Source organism: Microtus pennsylvanicus, chromosome 2, assembly GCF_037038515.1.
Source record: "Microtus pennsylvanicus isolate mMicPen1 chromosome 2, mMicPen1.hap1, whole genome shotgun sequence".
NCBI classification, from domain to species: Eukaryota; Metazoa; Chordata; class Mammalia; order Rodentia; family Cricetidae; genus Microtus; species Microtus pennsylvanicus.
The window spans coordinates 78,104,848-78,126,534 of record NC_134580.1 but is presented as its reverse complement, the minus strand read 5'-3'; the positions used below and the strand labels follow the sequence as shown (position 1 = coordinate 78,126,534).

Here is a 21,687-nt window from a genome sequence, read left to right as displayed (position 1 = left end):
TTTGCTCCACTTGTTGGTTCAGCTATTCTTGTATAGGCCTAGGGTACCAGGACTCTTAGGCAGGGCCAGTTTTGTATCTCCAGGGCTGAGGGTATCCGAGAGCCTTGGCCCTCCAGGCTTCAAAGCTCTCTCGGGCTCTTCCAGTGAGACTGACAGTGTTTTGCTGGAGAGTGAATGTACTTCAGGAGCTGCTCATTGTGTGGCTATTGTGGATTTTTCTCAAGCTGTCTGTAGAGGGTTGAGACAGCCCGTATCAGTGCAGTCCACCTGACTGTGTTCAAGTCAGATGGTGAATGCTGCCAGTGTAACATGGGATAACAGCTGTTAATTAGGGAGTCACATTGTCCCAGCCCCAACATCTTTCTTTACAGGAAGATGATCAGGATTGCTTACAACAAGAACCTAGAAAGTGTATCACTAATGCTAATAGTTATTTTGTTTAACAGTGCTGAACACCAGGCAAGTATATCAGGGAGAGATGATAAGCTAATAAAACAATGTGGCTAGTAAATTTAATATTTTTTTACATTGATCTTTACTAATTTTTGTGTCATTGTTTTTTTTTCAAACATTTTCCAAGTATGCTATTCAGTCACCTGGTTTATTACTTTCTTTTAAAAAAAATGAATAAAAAGATCTCAGTAGTATTATGTTTCCAGAAACTAGATAGCAGGAGGTCTTCCATTTGTGTATAAACAGTTATTGAGGCTGAACCAAGTCTCAGTGGACTTGAATGAAGTAGTTAAGACTGTCTCTTGTGTGAAATGATGTGTGAATTGATGGCTGACAGTCAGTTCAGTCTGCAGTGATCTATTCTAATCACCAAAAGGCCACCAAGGTTTCCCAATTTTCATAATGTACAATCTGGGTCACTTGAAAGGAAGAAAGAAATTAAATACTTTGTGCCAAGGTGAATTTCAGTGTGTGGCCTAATTTGTATTGCACTTCAGGAATGTAAGCAGAAGGCAAATATTTATATCAGATGGGAGATGTGACATTTTTAAATAGGCAAGTTGCTTTTATAATTTTGGCAGCTGGGAGGTTTACTGATTAGATTCTGTTGTTACTGTTTAAGCAACAGATTTGCCTGGGGCAACAGGGAAACACGTTTTTGTATTGCTTTTTCTACCACTGATTTTATTTGTTCACTGTATTCACCTTTATAAATATTTTCAAGATTCAAGAGCACCATGCTTTTCCAGTGTGTGCCTTGTTATTTTGGCAACCAAGGAGTAGAGTTTAGAGTCCAGTTTTTGGCAGAATCAACACCATGTACTGATATGAGTAGCCCAGGTATTATAAGGCTTGGTACCCTCTGTTTTTTTGATATCACATTAGTGTCGTGGTGTTCAAATCCACTGGAGAAATCAGAGACTTAGACTCAATTCAAATTTAGAGTAAATGAATTTATTCTTTTTAAAAAACTTTTTATTGATTCTTTCTGGATGTCATATTGCACATTCCTATCCCATTCATCTTCCTGTCCCTTTGTATCTACCCTCCCTAGTAAAATAAAATTTAAAAGAAAAAAATCTCACTGTGGAAGCTGTGATGTTGCAGAGTGAGCCGCACAGTGTACCCTTTAGTCCATACACCTTTACTTGCAAGGGTTCGTCAGTGAGTCATTGGCCTCTGGCTTCTGCTACACTACCAATATTAGGCCCTCGCTTTTCTCGGATATCCTGTTGCTGCCCTGTGTCACTGAGATCCTGCAGCTTTGCATCTGCAGGATCAGCCCCTTCATGTGCTCCAGCAGTTCATAGACGGGGTGGATGTTGGGTTGGGCCAACCTTTAGCCCTGGTTCTGGCCCTGGGTGGTAACTGGGTTGGTTAGCCTTCCAGTTCTCTTTCATCCTCACCACCAGGGTTAACTCTCCAGCATTGCCCTGCTAGCTCACCTAATGCAGCAGGCAGCAAGGGGTGGGGCCTGTTCTGCTCTCATGCCATCTGGGTGCTCACTCACACCCATGCCACCAGGGTCAGCTGAGTTGCCCAGGTGAGGTTCAGGATCCACTCTTCCTAGTGCTGCTGCTGGTGAGGGCAAGGGACAGCTCTACTTGGTCCCGAGGCCAGTTCTCCTGCCTTCTATAGGTGGCCAGTGTTGATAGAAGTTTTCTGTCTCACCCAGTCCCACAGCCATTCAGTCCCAAAGAAACACACAGAGGCTTATATCAATTATAAACTGGTTGGCCTGTTAGCTCAGGTTTCTTATTAACTAACTCTTATATCTTAGTCCATAATTCTTGTCTGTGTTAGCCACATGGCTTGGTACTTTTATCAGTGAGGCATTCTCATCTTGCTTCCTCTGTGTCTGGGTGATGACTGCAGACTGACCCTTTTCTCTTCCCAGAATTCTCCTATTCTGGTCGCCCTGTCTATACTTCCTTGCCTGGCTACTAGCCAATCATCATTTTATTAAACTAATACAAGTGACAAATCTTTACAGGGTATAAGACCATTGTCCCATAGTAGGTAACGGGTGGTGGGGGTCATCTTTCCCCTGCTCATGCCACTACATGGCAGATGGGAGGGTGGGGCCATCTACCCCACTGTCATTCCCTCAGGGCCAGCTTACCTGTGCCTGTCAACAGGGTCAGCTGTAGTGTGCTGCTCAGACAAGATGCAGAGCCTGCTCTCCTATGTGCTGCAGTTGATGAGGGGCAGAGCTAGCTCTCCTACTCTTGTGACCCTGGGGCCTGCTCTCTTGCCTGCCACAGATGACAAGGGATGGGGGTAGGATGGGGAGGGCATCTTTCCCTCACCCGTGTACCACATGGTGGATGAGTGGGGGCAGGGTGGGATCTCCTGCACCCATACCCATAGGACAGCTCATCCGTGCCCCTGGCAACAGGGTCAGCTCTACTGTGCTCCCCAGACAAGGTGCAGGGCCTGGTCTCCCCAGTGCTGTAGCCAGTGAGGGGCAGGATCAGCTCTCCCACTCTCATGGCCCCATGGCCAGCTTTCCCGCCTGCAGTAGGTGGCGAGGAGTAGTAGTAGCAGAAGTAGGAGCCAAGGCTCCTGGGGGTGAGGGTGCCATCACTCCCTCACCCACACTGCAGTGTCTCAGAGTGTGGGGCTAGCTCTCCCACTCCCATGCTTTCAGGCCTGTTCACCCACACCCCTGCCAATGGGGTCATCTCTACTGTGATGCCCAGGCAAGGTGCAGGGCCTGCTGGTCTGAGTGCTGCAACTGGTGAGGGGCAGGACCCGTCTTCTAGTCTCAAGACCCTGGGGCCAGCTCTCCTGCCTAGCAGAACTGCTACCTTATACTATGCTAGAAGTGGTGGTTAGGGGGTGTGGGTAAGGGCAGATATCAGAAAGGGCAGATGCATTACAAACAGCAATAGAATTCACAGCTGGGCAAGAAAATTGTTTTTGCTCCCCTCAGTTGTCTTTTTCTTCTCTATATATAGTAATAAAAGACTATTTCATCCTCCTTTCCATAGCAATGAGGTTTTACAGAAGCAAAGGCAGCTGTTAATACCTCACAGCCCATTATCCTATTCTATCTCACCTGCAGGCCACTAGGATCTTCCAGGCAATCCAGAGCAAAAGGCCAATGGCTCTTAAGGGATGCCTGGTTCCATATTTAGTTTCTTTAGTCATCACACGGGACCTATGTAAATTATTACTCAGGTCTGAGCATTCTAATGGCTGGAATAGAGCAGTTCATTTCTGGGCAGGAAAAAACACAGTGCCATCAGTGAGGGCTGGCTGTCGCGTCCTTACAGTTAGCACCTTTACCTCTTTTGAATTTAAGATAGGATAGTTAACCTGGTGACTTCCCTGCCTCAGACAAGATGGCTCAAATTGCTATACAACACAATTATAATTTGGGATAGCTGCAGTCATTGCATCGAGGTCAGCAGAGTAGGAATACTGTTCATTTTTCCTTTGCTCTCTCAGTTTCCATGCAGCTGGCTCGAGAGACTGGGCTTTGGAGGTGCAGTTCTTGTAATCACACATGCATAGACAGGTTTCCTACGGTGGGTGTATTTACACTGTGGTAGGTGAGAATGGGCACTGATTCCTGCTTAACATTTGCAGCCCTGTTTGATTTTTTTAGAAAATAAAAAATGATTTATTTTTATTGAGCTTATAATTATTCCTTTTCCTTTTTCCAAACAGTCCCATATATCCTCCTTGCTGTCTTCCAAGTTCATGTCCTTCTTTTTATTCCATATATATGTATATGTATATCTATGTATGCATATATATTTCTCAATATTTGTGTATAATTAAGCTATACATTAAGCACAACTTGCATGTTTATTTTAAGGGCTGACCATTGGTGTGTTCCACCCTGGAAAAGACTATCCTGCTCTCAGCGTTCTTGAATTGCTGTAGTTATTTGTGTGGGTAGGTCAAAGCCTCGTGTTTTTTCCCCCATCCACTTTGACATGTCTGTTGTCCTTGTTCAGGTTAGGAAGTTATGTTGCTAAGACTTTATGGCTATAGCTTCTGACATTACCGACAGACATCATCACACTTAAAATCTCTGGTCCTGCTGGGTGGTGGTGGTGCACGCCTTTAATCCCAGCACTCGGGAGGCAGAGGCAGGCGGATCTCTGTGAGTTTGAGGCCAGCCTGGTCTACAAGAGCTAGTTCCAGGACAGGAACCAAAAAGCTACAGAGAAACCCTGTCTCCAAAAAAATCAAAAAAGAAAAAAAAATCTCTGGTTTTCTGGCTCCTGCACTATTTCTGCGTCCTCTACTGCACAATTCCCTGAGCCTTAGGTGTGTGAGTGTTTCGTAGAAGTGAGGCGAGGCTCCACGACTCATAACTCCAATGGTTGTGGTTTTCTGTAATGGTCTCCATCTGTTGCAGAGCTTCCTTGTGAGGGGTGAGGACTGCATTTACCTGCCTAGACACTGGAGAAGGATGTGTAGGGTCTGGCAGGGTTTGAGGGATCGGATTCATATTTGTTTTTTATTTCCAAGGACATTGGTCACTTAAAAATCATTAATCTGCAACATTAAGCAGGTTTAGGGAGCTCTCCTTTGCCCCCTCTCTGCTCCCTCCATCCACTCCTCCTTTGTTTCTATTCAGAAAAGGGTAGGCTTTCCAAGATATCAAACAAACATGGCATATCAAGTTGCAGTAAGACTAGGCACCTCCCCCACATTAAGGCTGGACAGGGTAGCCCAGTATGAGGAAAAGGGTCCCAAAAGCTGGACAAAGAGCCAGAGGCAGCCTCTGCTCCCGCTGTCAGGAGTCTCACATGAAGAGCAAGCCACACAACTGTAACATGTATGCAGAGGGCCTAGGTCAGTCCCTTGTGGGCTCTTTTGTTGTCAGTTGAGTCTGTGAGCCCCAGAGAGCCCAGGTGATGTGGGATTCCCCTCTGCATGCTATGAATATGTTTTATTGCCATTGGTTAATAAAGAGACTGCTTTTGGCCAGTGGCTTAACAGAATATAGCCGGGCTGGGAAAGATATATAGAGAGAGTAGGTAGAGTCAGAGAGATGCCATTTAGCCACTGCAGGAGACAGAGGCCAGACGTCAGACAGAGCCTTACTGGCAGGCCACAACTATGTGGCAATACACAGATTAATAGTAATGGGTTAATTTAAGATAATAAGAAGCATGAGCCAATAGGCCAAGCAGTGTTGTAATAATATAGTTTCAGTGTGATTATTTTGGGTCTGGTTGGCCGGGAAATGGACAAGCAGACTCTGACTACACCCAGGTTTGTTGATTCTGTGGGTTTTCTTTTGGTGTCCTTTGTCCCTCCTACAATCCTTCCTCCTCCTCTTCAGCAGAATTCCCCAAGCTCTACCTAATGGTTGGCTGTGGGTGGGTCTCTTCTGCATCTGTTCCCACCAGTTACTGGATGAAGCCTCTCCGATGAGACTAGGCACCAATCTATGAGAATAGCAGAATGTCAATAGGCATCATTACATTGACTTTTCTTTTTTTCCAGTCATATTTTGGTCAATTCTTGTTTTCTACAATTAAACCATTATGGTTCCTTAAGAACTGAAAACTTTATGTGCGTAAGGAAAACAGTGCAGTTCATAATATCTAGTGGTCTGCAGTCTGAGTGGAGGTGTTTTGGGAAGTGTTCATGGGGACTGTTGGGTTGACGACATGTATGGTATTTACTGTACACACTGTATGTTCAGACCAGTGCTGCAGTGAAGTTGCATGTTGTAACACAGGTGAGGGCCAGGAATACCTTGGGATTTGGCTTAATTTCTGGTCATTGTGTCTTAAGAAACCTCTTATCTTGCCAAACTTTTCACTAGTACTAAATTTGGTTACATGATTCTATATAGGGTCGCAACTCACAGTTTAAGATGCTGTGGCTTAAGGAACTGTATACAGGAGAGTCCCAGGCTTGGAGAAAATGGCATGTTCCAACCAATTTAAAGTATCATTCTTTGATGGCTTCACTGCTTCCTAAAAACATAAGAAACAAAACTTTTTTTGTGTGTGTGTGCCTTACAGTGGTCCTCTTCCTACTCTGGTTCTTATATTTGCTGACTTAATCATCTGTGAAGGTGTATTTGAAAAGCTATGTTAACCAGAGAAAAACACTACTCCCCCAAACTTATTATTGCATAAAGAAATTTTCATCTTCTTCCTGAGAAGGGAATAGAAAAGGGAAGGTAATTCTAGTGTTTTTCATAATCCGTCCAAGGAAAGAAAGAGTTTTCCTCACCAGATAAGTTGGGGGAAGAAACTCTTTGGATAGTCCTTCTGTTTCTGCTGTGAGGTTCATGCTGTTGGGAGTCATATGTTGGGTTTTCTCATGTATGTGACTTTTTATACACACTGTGAATGAGCCCTGAGCTTCCCTATTTAGCATTCTTCACTGTAAGGACACATCAGAGCTCTGAGAACCTTCTACCTTCATAGCCCTGTTGCAGCTCTGTTACGCTTTTTACTTAAAAGTTTTTAAAAGATGTATTTTAAAAAATTTTATGTGTATGGATGTTTAGCCTGTGGGTATATTTTTGTACCACAGTGTTTGCATTGCCCACAAGGCTGACAGAGGGCATTGGATCCCCTGGAACTGGAGTTACAGATGATTATGAGTCTCCCTGTGGGTGCTTGGAAATGAATTTCAGTGCTCTGAAAGAGCAACCAGTGCTCTTAACCCACTCTACCATCTCTCTAGTCCCGACATTTTGTTTTAAATCCTTTTAGTTTCCTGACTTTATAGCCTCTGCTTGTAAACCAGTAAAAAAGTCTTGAGCTGAAAAAGCCACAAGGACCCTTAGACATATTTCTCAAATCTTTCCTTTTTGGGGAATCTTAACTTCTTAAGATACAAGCTGCTTTAGTAGCCCTCCAATGCTTTCCAAGAATTGATTTTTAAAGTTTATTTGGCCTTTCTAGTTTTTATCAGAGGAAGGGTTAGATTAATACTATCTAGAACAGTGTGTTGACTGCTGTCTCTGTCCCATAAGGTCCCACAGCTGTTTAGTCTCAAATAAACACACAGAGGTCTACATTAATCATAAATGGTTGGCCTAGTAGCTCAGGCTTCTTATTAATTAAGTCTTACATCTTACATTAATCCATTATTCTTGACTGTGTTAGACACGTGGCTTGGTACCTTTTTGGCAAGGCATTCACATTTTGCATCCTCTGCATCTGGGTGATGACTGCAGACTGAGTCTTTCCTCTTCCCAGAATTCTCCTGTTCTCATTGCCCCACCTCTACTTCCTGCCTGGTCGCCCTGTCTATACTTACTGCCTGGCTACTGGCCAATCAGCATTTTATGAAATTACAATTGACAGGGTACAGACATCATCCCACAGCAACAGTGGGTCATTGAAGTTGTCAGTCAGCCACTTTGGGAAGCGGCCCAAATGCCAAGGGCATTCACAATGTAAGAAGCCTTTGGGTTGTTTTGAGACAATAAATGAGATCTGATTCTTATCTTGAAACACTCTAGGATTAGACTGTTAAAGGTCACTTTGGATAATCCGTTCCTTATCACCAGTGACTATTATGTCCCCCAACCTCTGGGAAATTTGAGTATATATACAAATAACTGTGAGATGGCTGAAAGATAGGAGAAAGTCTCTTTCCTAATAGATATCCTACCTGGCTCTTTCTGTCAGTGTTGCTTTACCTTTTATAGCCCTGTAATGCTTAGAGTCATAAAAATTCAATTTTGTTTTTGGTTTCTCTCATTTTGATTTTTATGTGGAAAACATATCCCTATAACAACCGTCAGTTTTTGAGGGGATGGACTGTGCTTGCTTTATATCACCCACAGTGTCTAACTGGTGTACAGGATCTTCATAGTTGTTGCTCAGTTTAAATTTGTAATGTAGGAAATTAATTTCCTGTTCCAAGTACTGGTTGGGAATTCACCATGCGTAAGGTACTGTGCTAGCCCTGACAGCATGCATTCTTGAATTCTGTCTTTCCTCCAGAGAAAAGGTGACAGCAATTTAAGATGCTGAGGATGTGGAGTCTTTTTGCTTTGAAATAATTGTTCCCATGGCAGTAGATTTGTTATAAAAGAAATCATTGTTGTTGAAGTTGAACGTCTTCCTTAGATGAGAACAGATTAGGGCTGAAAAGCTTCAGTGAGGGACACGGACCCTTGTCCTGCCGCCATGCATTTTGTCAGACAGACCACGGTCTTAAACATAAGCCTGGAGTGCAGACTGTGTTTTGTTTTCACATGGGAACTTGTGTTTACACCAGCAGCCGACCCACCTGATAGATGGTGCTGGTCCTCACATCGAGAGGCCTGAGCCTTTCCTTTAGTTCTTGTTGGCAGGCCCTCACCAGCCTTTGACATACCCTAGGCTCTTGCATGTGGGAGCACAGTGCAGGAGTTTGGCTTTGAACTCAAATAAATGGCTACATTAGGAGGCCCGTTTCTCTCCTGGTGTTAATGAGTTTAAACGTGATGCTTTCCAGGCATCAAATGTTTGCAAAATGTACTTCCTGCTGTCTACTATGCTTGGGAGCTACAGGCAACACTTCTTGGCCTGTGCTTGGATGTTCTGTATGATGAAGCAAAATTAAACATGTAATAAAATGCTTGTTTATAGAATGTATAATGTGACATTGGCTGAGGTCCTGGCTCTCGGGGCAGACTGCTCGGCTATGCCTTTCTAGCTATGGGATCCTGATGAGGTCTCTCTGTGTGTAGAGCTCATGCTTACAAAACAGAACAGAACAAAGAGCTGCTGGGGAGGATTAGCGGTGCTGGTCCTTATAAAATACTGGACACATCGGTGTCGGTTGTTATTATTGCTTTTATTTATGCCGATTATGAGATGAGGTTCTGAAATTCCAATCATCAATCTCAATAGAACTACCTTCTTCACTGCCTCCCCACCAGTCCTCAAGTTTCCAGATGACCTGACTATGCTCTATTTCTTAACAATTAAAAAACAACAGCGATTCACTTTTGTGAGTGAGATGTCTATGGGGGTGAAGGATGCCTTTCAGAATACTCTCAGTTTTTGAATATCAGGCCTGCTGAGTTATCTTCCTATATATGCTGCCATTGCCTTTAGTCCAGATATGCCTGACGCTAATTAATCACTTCCACAGAGAACTTAATGAGTGGCTTAGTTAGGATCGTCTTTGAGTAGCAGGCAGTAGCATCTCGTGCCAGTTCCCTAGTTCCTCTGGCTGAGGAGGGAAGGTCTTATGCTTCTGTGTGTCTGTCTGCTCACCTCAAGAAGGTTTCGGAAGTCCAGTGGCATGTTACATTCATGATGTGTCACATGTGTGAAAACAGCCAGCATAACCACTCAAAATAAATCCACGGGGAAACTGAGATTGGTTATTGAATTCTTCTGATTGTGCTAAACAAGCAGGAAACATGTTGTTTGCAAGTTTTGAAAATGAGCCCGTGCATTCTTCATATAACAGAGTATTTCATTTTTCTGCTGAAAGCTAAAGTATTTTCCTTCTGGCATCCTCATTTTGTAAAATATATATATATATTTGAAATATTGCTGCATTGTTACAGAATGAAATCTGCACTCCATTTTCTTTCTCTTCTCCCCCTCAGGAAAACAAGTGAAAACTAGGCAAACGGAGCACCTTCCTGCCTTATTTTCCTATAGTAGTGGAGGGGGAGTTAGGCCTGGGAGGACCACCACATCACTCTCTAAGCTAAGGGGACTTAGGCCCGGGAGGACCACCACATCACTCTCTAAGCTAAGGGGACTTAGGCCCGGGAGGACCACCACATCACTCTCTAAGCCAAGGGGAGTTAGGCTGGAAGGATCATCACTCCCTATGCCTTCCTCCAACCTTCCAGATGGACTACAACCTTGCAACATGATAAGAAATCAACACACAGGTAGCTTTTATTTTATGGAAAAGGGAATCCTTTAAGTGATGTTCACAGATGAGGACAGCAATTGTGCAAGGGGCCAGCTTTCCTGAGCATGTTTGCCCATTTTGATTGTACAGGCCTATAGACGTCTGACTTGGGGAGATGATGAACTTCCCAGGAGGATCAGCTGAAATATTTTGTATCCAACAGATCGGCTGCTACTTCCAGGAGAAGTCGAACAGGATATAAGCGCCAGTGTTCCTGCTTATGTTCCTTCTGTGAACCTGCCTCTCACTTCTGAAGTGAAGCCAAAACCCACTGAGCGAAGAACTCTGAAGCAAATGGAAGAGGTACTTCGGGGAATTCCATCGTGACAGTATGTGGGTTTTGCCCTTTCAGGGAACCCCTATACCTGCACCCTTTGCATTTTCCTTGGTTTGGAATAATTTAGAGTTGGAGTTGTTTAGTTGGTCTTGCTTGTTTCCATCTGTCCCTGACGTACATAGAGCAATAGTGTTTGCATATAGAAACCTGATTTACTTCTGTAGTTCTGCGTAGGGTCTGCACAGCAGATGGAAGGACAGTTCCCTTCTCTCTCCTGGTCTCACCTGGCTGTGGCTTTTCTATCATCTCTGAGGTCCTGTAAACCTTTGTATTAGGTAAGGTAAGAACAGGATGTAAACAGAATCTCAGTCTGAAATCCATTCCTAAAAGGAGGTAGAAGTTCATTTCTTGTATTTAAACATTTGTAGAGAGTCCTACAGTGAACAGGTCAGTTCCTTAGAGTTATCAGAGATTAAAAGGCTCTGACTTGAATTCATTGACAACTGCTGAGTTGTTCATAGCTGGGCATGTGGAAAGCTGGGAAATGTCATTAAGCATTATTTTCAGAAGTGGGAGAACGGAATCTCCGCTATAGTTTATTCTCCCTAACGTATTACTTGAGAGCCATTTTTGCAATCTTTTTTTACAACTCTTCCTACCAGCATTAATAAATACACTGCAGGTGGGGCTGGGAAGTAACCTTTAACCTGTTTAACATAGAGGGGATAAACACAGGCGTCGCTAAGGGCTCTTTATTAGCGCTTTCTAGCCAAATTCTAGGGTCCCTCTTTGGTTTCCTTAATCATTCAGGTGCTCTTGTAATGGTATATTCTGTTATGAATCAGTCATTTAGTCAGAGAGGACATACACATTTCAGTCTTAAATGGTTTTTTTCCTTATAATACTTTTGTCTACCGTACTGAAAAGTATACCCAAGATGCTTACAGGCTTGCATTGAACTCCCAAATTGGTTACTAGACAAATAAGTCAGGACAGCTACTTTCCAATATGCCTTTTGAATTATAGATTATGTTCTTTGAGCTGTAAGAAGCTAAAATTACAGGGCTTCTCAATACAGGAATCCATTTCATTTTAAGGCTTGTTTATATTCTTGGCTAGGCTGTGACCATACAGGTTGGGCATGGCATCTAGTACCCTAAGAGATGCAATTACTTTGATGTCAGTTATAGAATATATGTATTTTGAGATAGTAATTGAAGTTATTATAAATTAGTTTCAGTTAGTGCTTAAGAAGCTTCTTCTGGGATCTATCCCATAGCCCACAAAACTCAAATTACAACTACAAGTATTATACCTAGGGCCTTGCACTTATTAGGCAAGCATTTATTTCCCCCATTTTAAAAATTAATTTTGGAGACTCTCATGAAATGTATTTTCATTAGATTCCCCCGCAGCCCCTGACTCCTCATGGACACTCCCCTGCCTCCCTAACCTCGCCCCCCCCCCCCAGGTTCACACACACTGGTTGACTGGACTGCATGTCTACCGTGCGACTTGTGCTGCACTGGAGTCGTTCTGTAGCTCAGGCTAGCAGTTTTCTCGACTGAGGCTCGCAACTACTGATATTTTGTATGTAAGCTTGATTTCTTTTTGCTTGCTTTGATGTAAGCAGTTCTCACTAGGTAGCACAGGTCGGCCTCAAACGTGTTCATTTCCCTGCTAGTGAGAGCTAAGATTATAGGTGTAATCATTATTTGTTGGAGAATTGTTTTAGAACCATCATAAATTACAACACTGAACCAAGGCTTCCTTGGTTTAATAGCACAAATCTTATTTTCACCACCTAAATCATTAAAAGAATGCAATCATCAGTTTCTGGCGAGTGTCCTGTGAGGGACCGTCAAGGAGCCTTTGGGTCTAGAGCTGGTAGCCGCTTTCAGTGGCTTCTGTCTGAAAGTGCAATGTGTTCTGTGAGTCCTGCTTCCTCAGGATTGCCTTTTCAGAACCCACAACTCTCGGGTATGGATGGGGTCTGTTTGATTTTTCCCCATGATTTCGTTACTAGTTTATGTATGTGCATTTGTCTCTTAGAGACATTTTTAACACTTCTGGCTTATTATTTGTCAACAAATTTTTGCCTTGATCCTCTGTTTTAATACATTTTGGAGTAATACTTTCTAGAGCAAGCTAAGTTCCTGATAGTGAGAGTGAGGTTATGGTTCCTTTGTAGAGACAACCATGGAAGAGGAAGTAGAGAAGCTTGAGGCTCCCTGTCTTCCATCTTACAATGGGATTCTAAACATTTCTCCACCAAGCTAGTTTATTCACTACATCACTCTGTGTTCTAGCCTGTAGCTAAATGCTACCATTATTGATTTGAGCATTACTTTTGTGTTCCTTAATTTGCCCGTGTGGTATTATGAATGAAAATGTCTCCTCTTTTAGTAGCGTCCCTGTAAGAATCAGTCACATGAGCGATTTTAAGGAAACTCAGTTTCCTAATAGTATACAGATTCTATTCCCATAGTGGTCACAAAAATTTTTCAATTAGACTTGAAATTAGATACCTGAAATCCACACATTTCTCTCAGCTCCTTAGGCAAAAATAACAAGTTAATAACTTAATTCACACTTGTTTTTTTGTTTAGCAGCGGGGTAGTTGGTGTGTTTGTTTGGGACTTAATGGCTGTAGGACTGGGCGGGACAGAAACCTCAGCCAACACTCTATGGCATGGTGCCTTAGTTTTTGATGTAGAATCTGTTATCTGAGATGCATCAATCTCTACCCACTCAGGACCAGAGTTATAGCTGTGTGCCACTGCACCTCTCCTCTTGTGGATCCTGCACGTCTAAACTAAGGTCTTCTAGTTTCAGCAGCTGGCACTTTCCCAACTTAGCTGTCTACCTAGTTCTCCCACACACTGCTTTCATATTGAATGTTCGCTCCTCAAATTTGATAAAGGTTTTGATGATCCCTATAAGAAAAAGATGGTCTTTAATTTCATCACACTGTCCCTGAAGATTTTAAGATATCACTTGATATCCTAAACCTTAAAAAAAAAGATACACTTTTTTTTCAAATATTTGGTGGAATTGGCCATGATCTGATACTCATCACTAACTGAACTACTTGAAAACTTCAAGGGTTGATGGCTTGAGGTACTGGGGAACAGGGGAATAGTCATTCCCAATTTCTGCTGAATTTTTCTGCTTCTCTCCCATGTCATTCTTGGAAATCACACATGGCATATTTTTGAGGTGGCTCTCACTAATGCATATCTAAGAGGAAGAGTAAATAAATTCATTTTCAAATGATCCTTCTCCAAAATAAGCCAGAATTTCAATTTGTAGTTGAAACGTTGGTGCAGTAGAGGTTAAGATGCTGAAATAAACCCACCTTGAAAGAAGAAAGCTTCCAGGCTGCTAGGGCAGTCAACAGCTGGATCATGGAGCAAGCATGCAACCTCTCTGTGTTTGAAGGGGTATCATGATGCTTTCTGAATGGCATGGCACACCTCATTCCACTTGGAATTATGTATCTGTGTCTATAAGTTTATGTTATTGCAACATAAAATGTCAGAATGAACTCAGAACGAAACAGACATGCAACAAATATTTACCCAATAAACAAATACATGCATTCTTCCTACTAACCAGGAGTAACTTTGTGCTATAGTGACATGGTTGAAGTCTGTCATGGTCTGGATATGATCTGTTACCCACAGACCCATGCCTTTGTATATGTGGTCCCCAGCTGCTGGTGCTATTTTTGGGGAAACCTTTAGGAGTTTGGGCTCCAGCTGGAGGAAGTGAGTTACTGGAAGCTGAATAGCCCAGCGTCTCTGCCTGTCCTCTGTCCTGCTCTGTGTAGCTGGGAACACACAACTGCAACCTGTCCCCACATGATGACACCAAAAGTTGGGGCTGACCTTCCCTTGCTGTGTCTCTTTTCTTCTCTTTGGAATCTGACACTACTGCAAATGTGTAGTATTTTGATTTTGCAGGAGCTCGTGGTTTAGAGACACCCCGAGTCTCTGAAGAGACTCTGCTTTTGCATGTGTGAGTGGTTGCAAAACTGCTAAAGGCTATAGGACTTTTGAAGTTGGACAGGATTTATTTTGCATTATGAAAAAATCAAGAGCTCATGGGGCCAGAAAGGAAATGTTCTGGCGTAAATGTGCAATGCACCACATAGAGTAATGTCTAAACATTTGGTCTTCAGCTAGTGACAGTTTTTGGAGGTTGTGGAACCTTTAGAAAGTGAGAGAAATGTGGTCACTGGAGATGGGCCTCAAGGTTTTATAGCCTTGTCTACATCCTGTCCTTGCTATGCTTACTGGTGTGAGGAAGTGGCTGTCATATGCCCCACCACCATAGAGCTATCTTCTGCCAATACTTTCCCTACCATGATAGGCTGTAGCCCTCAAAGTTTGAGCCAAATAAAAGTCTTCCCCCTTTTGTTGTTTTTGTGAGGTATTTTTGCATGATGACCCAAAATGAAGCTAATATAGTGTCCTTGTCTCTTTTCTCCTTTCTTAACCCCTTTCCCACAACACGTCACAATGATCAAATCTCCCCTCCCATTCTTGACAAAAAAGAAACAAAAGAAGGAAAGGTTGCTTCCCTTGGACCTTTCTTTGGCTATGGTCTGTTCCTCTCCCTTTTTTTCCATTCAAATTCATTAGTGCTTCTGGTTGAGTTCCTCTCCCCTCTGTTTCCGCTCAACTCCATTAGTGCCTCTGCCTTTTCTCTTCTCATTCCTCTCACAATGAACTGCAAATTGCTTTGCTGTGGTTGCCTACCTGAAAGTATTCAGAATGAGGGAACCAGGTATAGTTCAGCAGCCCAGTCTTGGTGTGGGAAGTCCTTCTGTCTATGTGTTGCATTTATTGTTTAATGAATAAATCTGTTTCAGTCAGTGGCTTAGCAGAAAAGGGTAAGGCGGGAGTTTCAAGCAGATAGAGGAGGAGAGAGTAGTTGGAATTAGGGAGAAGCCATGGAGCCACTAACAGGGACAGAAGCCTCCGCTGGAGCCTGCCAAAACTTTGCTGGTAGGCCATGAACTTGTGGTAATGTACAAATTAGTGAAGGTGGGTTAGTTTAGGATATAAGAGCAAGCTAGAAATATCTTAAGCTATTGGCCAAACAGTATTGCAAATAATATAGTTTCTAAGTGATTATTTCATGGGCTGGGCAGCCGTGAACTGACAAGTAGCCTCCCGCCTAGAGAGTGGTGTTTCCTTTTCAAATTTATGGAGCATGGACATTCATGCCTGTCCTGCCATGTCAGTTTTCCCCTAGCCTCTTGATTTACTGGCTCTCATAATTTGTCTCTATTCTCTGTGTGTTTCGGTAATTGTTCCTTTCATCCTTCTTTGGAGGTTTTTGTCTACCCACTCCTAACAAGTCAGTGTTCCCCAGGGCATCATATACTTTTCCCTCCCTGAATGCTTGAAGCAGTTTTCATCCTATATTCTTCCTCTTATGCTTATATCTCTAAATGGGCACGTCTAGCTTCAGGCCTTTTTCCCCTTGAGCTTCAGCTTTGCGTGTTTGATTGCTTTTGACTTCTATATCTTCCAGGGATCTTCAGATGCACTGTGTTCACAGCTGAGCATCTCAGCCTGTGCTTTCTCCTCTTCCTTCTCTACGTCGTCAGTCACGAAGTGCTGCTCTTTTCCTTCCTAAATGGTTTTCATATCTTTTCTACCGGTGCTTCATTGTCCTTGTCTCTTGCTTAGACTACTGGAGCAGAGTTCTGAGGAGCCTTCTGACTCCAGACCAATCCCTTTGAATATATTATTTAACCTGCAGTGTGAGCTATTTAATTCTAATATCCAATATGACAGACCATATTTTTTTTTCCTTTTTGGTGCTGCTAATACCTGCTTCATTATATGTGCTCATTAAACTCATTAAAACATTTGACAAAATGAAGGAAGTGCATATAAGACCAAGTGTCTGCCCTTGCTTTCAAAAGATTCTTCAAAAGCTTTTCATCATCTATACGATGCTGCCGCCACCTTGCCATTTCTTGCCCTGTCCTCCTTACAGTTAATGCTCAGACAATGCTGAACTGCTTTCAGACGTGAAACCCTGCACCTTGTGTTCATAGCACGCTCACGGAAACCCTCCTGTCTGCAAAGCTGTTCCTCCCTCAGCCTGTTGACTGATTCTACTTTGGGATCCAGCCGTCTCTGATCCCTTCTCAGCCCACTCCAGTCTGGTCTATGTTAGATGCTTCCATTCCACCACTCAGGTGTGCCTGTGCCAACACAATCTGTTAATGACTTTATGCAGGTCTTTCTTTGTGTTCTAGGACCTCACGCAATGGCTAGGAATGTAGGAAAATGAACATTCTGGGACGAATGAAAGATCCCTGAATGACTGCAGGGAACTAGTCTCGCACTTTGACTCAGTGAAGCCACACTGGAAGCTTATCCCCAAATGGCCTAAGATATTCTGAGGATCACACTCTGACTTTGCAAATATCTTTAGTTTCCTCTGTTGTGTTTCAGCATTTAGGTCGCATTCTAAGAAAATTATCTGCTCTAATGACAAACTTTAAAGTTCATTGTAAGTGGCTGTTTCTTACATTGGCAAGTTCTAGCTTTTAGAAATCTCTGTTTTTGCTGTTATTTTGGTTAATTCACATGTCTGTAGAAAATTATGGCAGCACAATGAAAATTCAACTATATGGGAAAAAACCCTTAAAGAAAAATGCTTTTTTTTATTAAAGAGAGAATTTCTTCATCAGTAGTATCATAATACTACATATTGTAGCCACAATGTGGACTGGAATCTCAGGAAAATGGAGGCATAAGAAGGCATGGGATGGGACCATCTCTGAAGAACTAACTTAGCCATAGGAGTTGGCGTTGATCAGAAGCCTGAGAAGTCTAAGCTATGAGCCTTACTTTATCTGGACCACTAAGACAAGATGGTGGACAGTGAGGAGAGAGATGTGGGGGCTGGGGGTGTGTTCTGCAGGTGACATGCTCTGTCTTTCTCAGTTTTCCTAGTGAGGAGCATGCCACATGTCCCTTGTTACTGTCTTCTCCTTAGAGGGAAGCCTGGAGACCCAGGTTTTGCTGTACTCTGTTCTGTTCCCAGTACCTAATGCTTAGCAACTATTTACTGATGAATAAGTAAAGGGTGGGGGAGATGGAAGTGCGTTATGTACCAGGGAGTAGGAAGGGCATGGTATAATATCAGAAGGATTTCCATAGCTGAGAGACTTGTTTAAGTTGAAGTGATAGCCCAGCCTCCCTGGGATGTGGATGAAGGCCAGGTTTTTGCATGTGGTGAGCACGGATGTGTTCAGAGAATCAGGATGAGGTTCTGAATCGTAGTGCAGGACATAAGCCAGATCTCTGCAACTCAGTAGATGTGTTCTCTCTTGCTTTTAGATGAGGGCACAAAGAGCTTCAAAAATCCTCCGAGACTAAAACAGTCACAGAGACAGAGTTTCCTCTACATCTAGGCCAGGATCAGTAAGAATCAGGTGTCTACATAGTTAGGCAGGATGGACTGGGGCCTGGTCTGCAGGTTTCAGTATTCTTCACAGAGTCGGCTTGGACGCTTGCATTCTGGACATGAACATCAAGTGTCACTGTGTGTGTGTGTGTGTGTGTGTGTGTGTTTCTTCATTGGCGCGAGTCTTATCAATAGCGCTCCTCTGTTATTTTGTGCTGAAGATATCTAATTATAGAGAGTGACCGTGGCACATCAGCTGCTTTCTTCTGCAGGCTAATTTGTGTGTGTGCAGCTGCTCCTTTGAAAACAGTCATGGCCTTACACATGGTCTTGAGGCATTTTCAGTGGTAGCTGTGGGAACTGTGCAGCTTATTCAGAGAAGGACTTTTCTTCCAAAGAACCAGTGTTTTTGAACTTGTTTTGTTTGTGTTTTTGAACAAATTTGGCTTTATTTGAAGCATATTGTCCTGGTTTCAAAAGTGGCCTATCTTCTTTACTAGCCTTGGGCAAGTTCTGAAAACCTTTCAAAGCTTCATGACTGGGAAGCAATAGCATGAGGACTTCAGTCAGCCCGGGCATAGTGAACACAGCTCTAGAAGGCCTTGCTCTTTTCCTCTGTTCCCTCTGCCTTGCTAAACACCATTAGCTTATATTACTAAAGCTACCACCAAGGTCTGTTCCTTTATTTGGCCACTTCCTCCTCCCGAGGCTGACAGCCAAGGTATAGCTATCAATGTATTAAAGTCCAGCAATCCCTTTGGCTATCCTAATTAAGACACCCAAATTAAAATTAAATACCTCATTCTAACATGAGGTTTCCCCATTTGCCTTTATAAACCACCATTTCCTATGTGCATGTCTGTCTCCTCTCTGTCCAGAGGCAGTCCTTTGTCCTCCTCCAGGACAAATGCCTGTTCCCTCGCTCCTTTGTTCCCTTCACTCTTTCCCTCATCCTCTGTCTCCCCTCTTTGTCCTCTGTCCTTTGTCCCTCTATGACAAATAAGTCTCCTTTATGCTGAGAACTTGGTTGTGGGGTGTCCTGAACTGATACTGATCCTTTCAGTAGGTACTAGCAGGGCTGATGGATGGAAGGATACTGTTGATACCCATGTGGTTCTGGTACTAGGGCAGGCCCATCATAGTAACACATTCACTGGAAGCCGTTGACTTTCCTCCCCAGGAAAACACAGAGGAGAAGATCAGACCTCTGGAAATTGTTGGATCACAGCAGCTGATTTTATCGCTGCAGGGCAATGAGCGGCTGGGAGTCTGCTATTAGCACTGTACACCGTACTCCCTAATAGGACTCTGAAGAGCAAGGTGGGAAGCAGAGCTTTCCTGATGTCTTTCCACTGTAGTAGCAGCACAGAGCCTCCAAGCAGCTTGTTCCATTTCACACACACTGCAGAAGTTATTTGGGGAGATCATCTTCCATGCAAGAATGTTTAAAGCTGACACTACCTAGCTGCAGGGCATTTTTTTCATTTATTGCATAAGCCATAGTTTTCAATTATTTCCGCACCACCATACATACAGAGTTGATGGGGTGCTGCGTGATTTCATCGTATCTCATACCATTGGCTTTAAGTGGGATTTTTCAGGGGTGAGTTAATGAGATTTAAGGCATTCTTTTCTGTTTACTGGAACATGTACTCTTTTGATAAACAAGCGAACAAATGAACAAACAGACAAACCTTTTCCCCATGCTGGGGACCAAGCATAGGATCTTGTGAGTGCCCGGCAAGCATTCTATTGACTGAGCTTCACTCTCAGCTTGGGAACTGTGCTTTGAGTGGCTCCGGCATGTCTATAAACATGTACGAAACTATTTCCTTTCTTTGCAGGTAATACAACTTACAGGTAAACTGTCATATGTAAAACGGAAGAAAAGGGATGCTGGACTTTTAAATTTGATCATATGTGTTTTAATTTCTCCTGTTATGAGACAGGGTTATGGCTATTATTTCAAGTATGGTAAATTCAGGGTGTTTTTGTTCTTATTTTTAAAGATTACTTCATTAACAGATATTTTTTAGCAAATGGCGCAAAGGTTGGTCAAGACCTTAAGGTGTATTTCTTGTTTAATGGGTCCTTATGCCTCCATCTCTGACACTGCAGTGGGCAAAGAATGAACCGAATGTGTGCAAAGCAGACCTGATTCTTGCTGTGGGGGTGGAATTAGTTAATGATACTCATTCAGATACAGCATGATACAAATGGGGCATATTAAGAGGCTTAAATTAGGTCAAATTGAATAATTGAATTTATTTCATTACTTAAAAACAGCTTAATCAGCTGTGAGTGCCGAAAGTCTAAAAAAAGTTTCATTAAATATTAATAGGCTGTTTATGTTTTTCAACTTCATTTTCACTTCAGTGACTGTGTTTCTTTTTCCTTTGGTATTTTTTTTTCAGATATTTGGAGATGAAGTACAGCCCTTCTTTCTTGATGAAGAATTCGATTATGACAATGTGACTCTCACTCCCAAGTTCACTGCTGGAGAGATAGCGACCATCCAAGAGCTGGCCAAGAAAAGGACGATGGATTCCAATACAGACTTTTGTGAACACCATGACTGAGTCAATAGATGTCTTTGTGTTTAGTTCTATTTTGTCTATATGCAACCAACATTAGAATAAAGCATACATCAGCTGATTCCCTCCGTGGAAATGTATACATCTGCATTTTTTTTTTGTCTCTGTTGTTTATCACCAGGCCACAGAGGGACCAAGGCTGAAGGTATCACTTCCGTTTCTGAAGTCTCGTCTGTCCGTGGCTGGGTCCTGTTACTGGCTGGGAAGGTGGGACAGGGAAATGGGGACAGGAACTAAGGACTGCTGAATCTCCATTTAATGAGGGCACTGTCCAAGGGCACATGCGTGTTGTACTGAAGACTGGGAACAGAACCCATCTTATTAGAGTTTCAGGACAATTGCCTGTTTCAAACATTATTATAATTAATAGAATCACTTATATATGTAGGTCTTTGGTCCTATGTGTCCAGAGATGGTGATATCTGTGTGGTTGTTGACAGATTAAGCTTCATGGAATTCTGGGATTAAAAACTTTACCATTAATTCACATATGATGGCCACAAAATACAGTGAGTGTTCTTTGTCTCCAGAAGTTTAGGGTTGGAAAAGCAGAGCAACTAGAGACTGTGAAATGATATCCAGGGTGCTGGTGAGAGGGCTCTGTAAGGTGCCTGCTGGGCAGGCCTGATGATTTTAGCTCAGTCCCTGGAACCATGTAAAGGTGGAAGGAGAGAAATGGCTCCATAAAGCTGTCCCCTGACTTCCATGTGGGAGCCAGGGCATGCAACCCATATACACTCTTCCCCCACTAAGAATAAATGGAAATTATAAATGTGTTATGGGATAGTAGTTATGCAGACTGCTTACAAGGTTGCTAAGGGAATGGGTGGAGGGATGGAGAAGAGGAGATAAGGGGGGTGATATGTATGGAATAATATTACTGAAGAAATCAGTAACAAATGGACTTGGTATTATTTCTCTTTTAAGTAGACTTTATATTTTTGCCATATGCTCCCTTTCTCTGCTCCCCCATGGTTAGCACCACACACCACAGAATATATTTGTTGCTGCTTTGGTTTGGTTCTTTCCTATTGTTGCTGCTCTTCTTCTCCCATGGTAAGA

The 21,687-nt window shown here is 42.9% G+C and overlaps 1 protein-coding gene across 1 annotated transcript in view; it reads left to right on the top strand.

Annotated features, from left to right (window-relative positions):
* The window catches only part of Iftap (intraflagellar transport associated protein), a 74,185-nt gene extending 53,480 nt beyond the window's left edge, over nucleotides 1-20,705 (top strand). Inside the window, exons 6-7 of the mRNA XM_075961521.1 lie at nucleotides 10,481-10,620; nucleotides 20,446-20,705. Of these exons, the coding sequence (XP_075817636.1) occupies nucleotides 10,481-10,620; nucleotides 20,446-20,610 (305 nt within the window). The 3' untranslated portion in view covers nucleotides 20,611-20,705. The remainder of the gene's footprint in view (nucleotides 1-10,480; nucleotides 10,621-20,445) is intronic.
* The last annotated feature ends 982 nt before the right edge of the window (nucleotides 20,706-21,687 follow it).